This window comes from Myzus persicae, unplaced genomic scaffold (assembly GCF_001856785.1).
Source record: "Myzus persicae strain clone G006 unplaced genomic scaffold, MPER_G0061.0, whole genome shotgun sequence".
In the NCBI taxonomy this organism is placed as follows: Eukaryota; Metazoa; Arthropoda; class Insecta; order Hemiptera; family Aphididae; genus Myzus; species Myzus persicae.
This window is the reverse complement of record NW_019104111.1, coordinates 337,000-339,100: the sequence shown is the minus strand read 5'-3', so window position 1 is coordinate 339,100 and position 2,101 is coordinate 337,000. Positions and strand designations below refer to the sequence as shown.

Below are 2,101 nucleotides of genomic sequence, written 5' to 3'. Positions count from 1 at the left end.
GTGGTCTGACTCTTCCGCTGCGACGCAGCCGGTCGCGGTTCGATCCTCGGCCACCGGGCGGCATTTTTCTCCGGACAAGTCGCGGTGACCGGAGAGCAAGTGCTGCCATCCCCCACCCCCGGGGCATGGCAGAAACCTACGGGTGCCCCATTCGAAATTCTGCCAAAACAAACACACACGTGTTCCCCCTACCGTTCCAAAAACCTACAAACCATCAATACAAAAACCTACAGTACCTACTAATAGCTAATGGCCACAGTTGCCGGGCTCAGGATCAATTAAAAAAAAAAAATAATAATAATATAATATGCTTCCATTATCCGCCACTATAAATTTCTTTTTTTATAATTTGTTAACCATTTATTGGCGTTATAATAAAATTGAAATACTTCCTTTAGGAAATGATTAAAAATAATTAAAGTTGTTTAAATTAATATGTATAATTATAGTCAGAAAAAAATTATAGTCATTTTTAGTTATAAACCTACAAGATTGGTAAAAAAATATTATAAAAATATGTATTGTAAAAATACTGATTTGTGTAATTGTGTAATTTAGTGCGGTTTATAATAGAATTGTATAGCTATAATTTAATTTTGAACTTATTACTTATTTAATTTATACATGTAAAAATTACATTAATACATTTATATAAACTTCATTATGTTATTATATATTTATAATTTATATTTATTACATATTCGGGTGATTTTGATATTTAATAATAATAGTACATTATACAGAATCTTATGTATACAATTAAAGAGTATTTATTTAATTTATAAGTATTATGAGAATGTTTTTTTTTAAAATATATTTAATTAATAATTGACTATCTAATTATTATTTTTATTTTAAAAGTCATTGCCAATTATCAATAACTTCTTATGTTTTCATAGTAAGGGGTTACCAAAATATAAAACTGAAATTTGTAGTATCAGAAAATGGAAGTATATATATTTGTACTGGCTTTAATCGGAAAGGTTGATTTTGGAAGAAAAGTAGATCACCCATAGGCCATAATAAGTACAGTTAATTTTGAACTATAGAATGCGTGGGGTAATCGATATAGCCACGTTTGTCACGAGCACAATCAACGGTACAGTATATTATATTATAGTATATTCACGAGGGACACGTGTCTCAACAGTTAGTGAAATCGTTAAGTACTTAGTTTAATTCCATTCAAAAATACAAGAGAAAAAATAGTAATTAAACGTATCCAGATAGGTCACACTAGGATAACCCATTAGTTCCTAGACCCTAGTAATGGCTAAAGAGGAACCATCTCAGTGCTCAACCTGGCTGCGTCTACTTAATAGTTAAGCACTTGATTAACTGAATGTCATAAGTATGAAGAAGACCTTTAAAACTCAAAAATATTAACCAACTTAAATCTTACCTGCTTTATAGGTCCTAGAACAGAAGACACAGACAGCATGATCAACTTATTAAGAAAAACTGATCTGTTCAACCAAATTAAAATAAAATAAAAACAGGCAAAAAAAAAAAATGTTAATCTAAAGATGTTACATCTGTTACCAATGTGGTAATGTTATACCCAGGCAGCTGATGCAATCTTTCATTTTGTTTTTTAACTAATTATGTATTAAAAATCATTGAATTATTAGGGACACATCCAGGATAATTCCTGGAAATTCCTGGAAATTCCCGAAAAATAAAAATAATTATTGATAAAAGTCGACCATAATATAATATATATGTGGAGCTTAATTAGGCTAGGTCTGGAGATAGACCCCCCCCCCCCCCGAAAAAAATTTCTAGGCACATCCTTAAAAATGTAGTTATTATTTTTACACTGCTATACAACAATACGTTCTAAGTGAACATTTAATTAATTTTTATACTTTTTAACAACAGTCATCTATACAGGGTAGACTCCCCGGAAACGAATGGACAATCGGGAACACAGATTGTTATTTATAAGTCTCGTATAATAAACGCCGATGGTACAAATATGTAGAGAAACCATTTTTACATTCGACGGCCAAGATGTCAATAATAATAATAAATATAAATAAAAATAAAAAAAAAACATTAAGTGTCTATTATATTATATTATTATAGTAATTTACTCGGC

At 30.4% G+C, this 2,101-nt stretch overlaps 1 protein-coding gene across 1 annotated transcript in view; it reads left to right on the top strand.

Annotated features, from left to right (window-relative positions):
- The window catches only part of LOC111038867 (zinc finger MYM-type protein 1-like), a 4,906-nt gene extending 3,413 nt beyond the window's left edge, over positions 1–1,493 (top strand). The window contains exon 3 of the mRNA XM_022322127.1: positions 1,414–1,493. Coding sequence (XP_022177819.1) covers positions 1,414–1,493 — 80 coding nt within the window. The remainder of the gene's footprint in view (positions 1–1,413) is intronic.
- Positions 1,494–2,101: the final 608 nt, after the last annotated feature.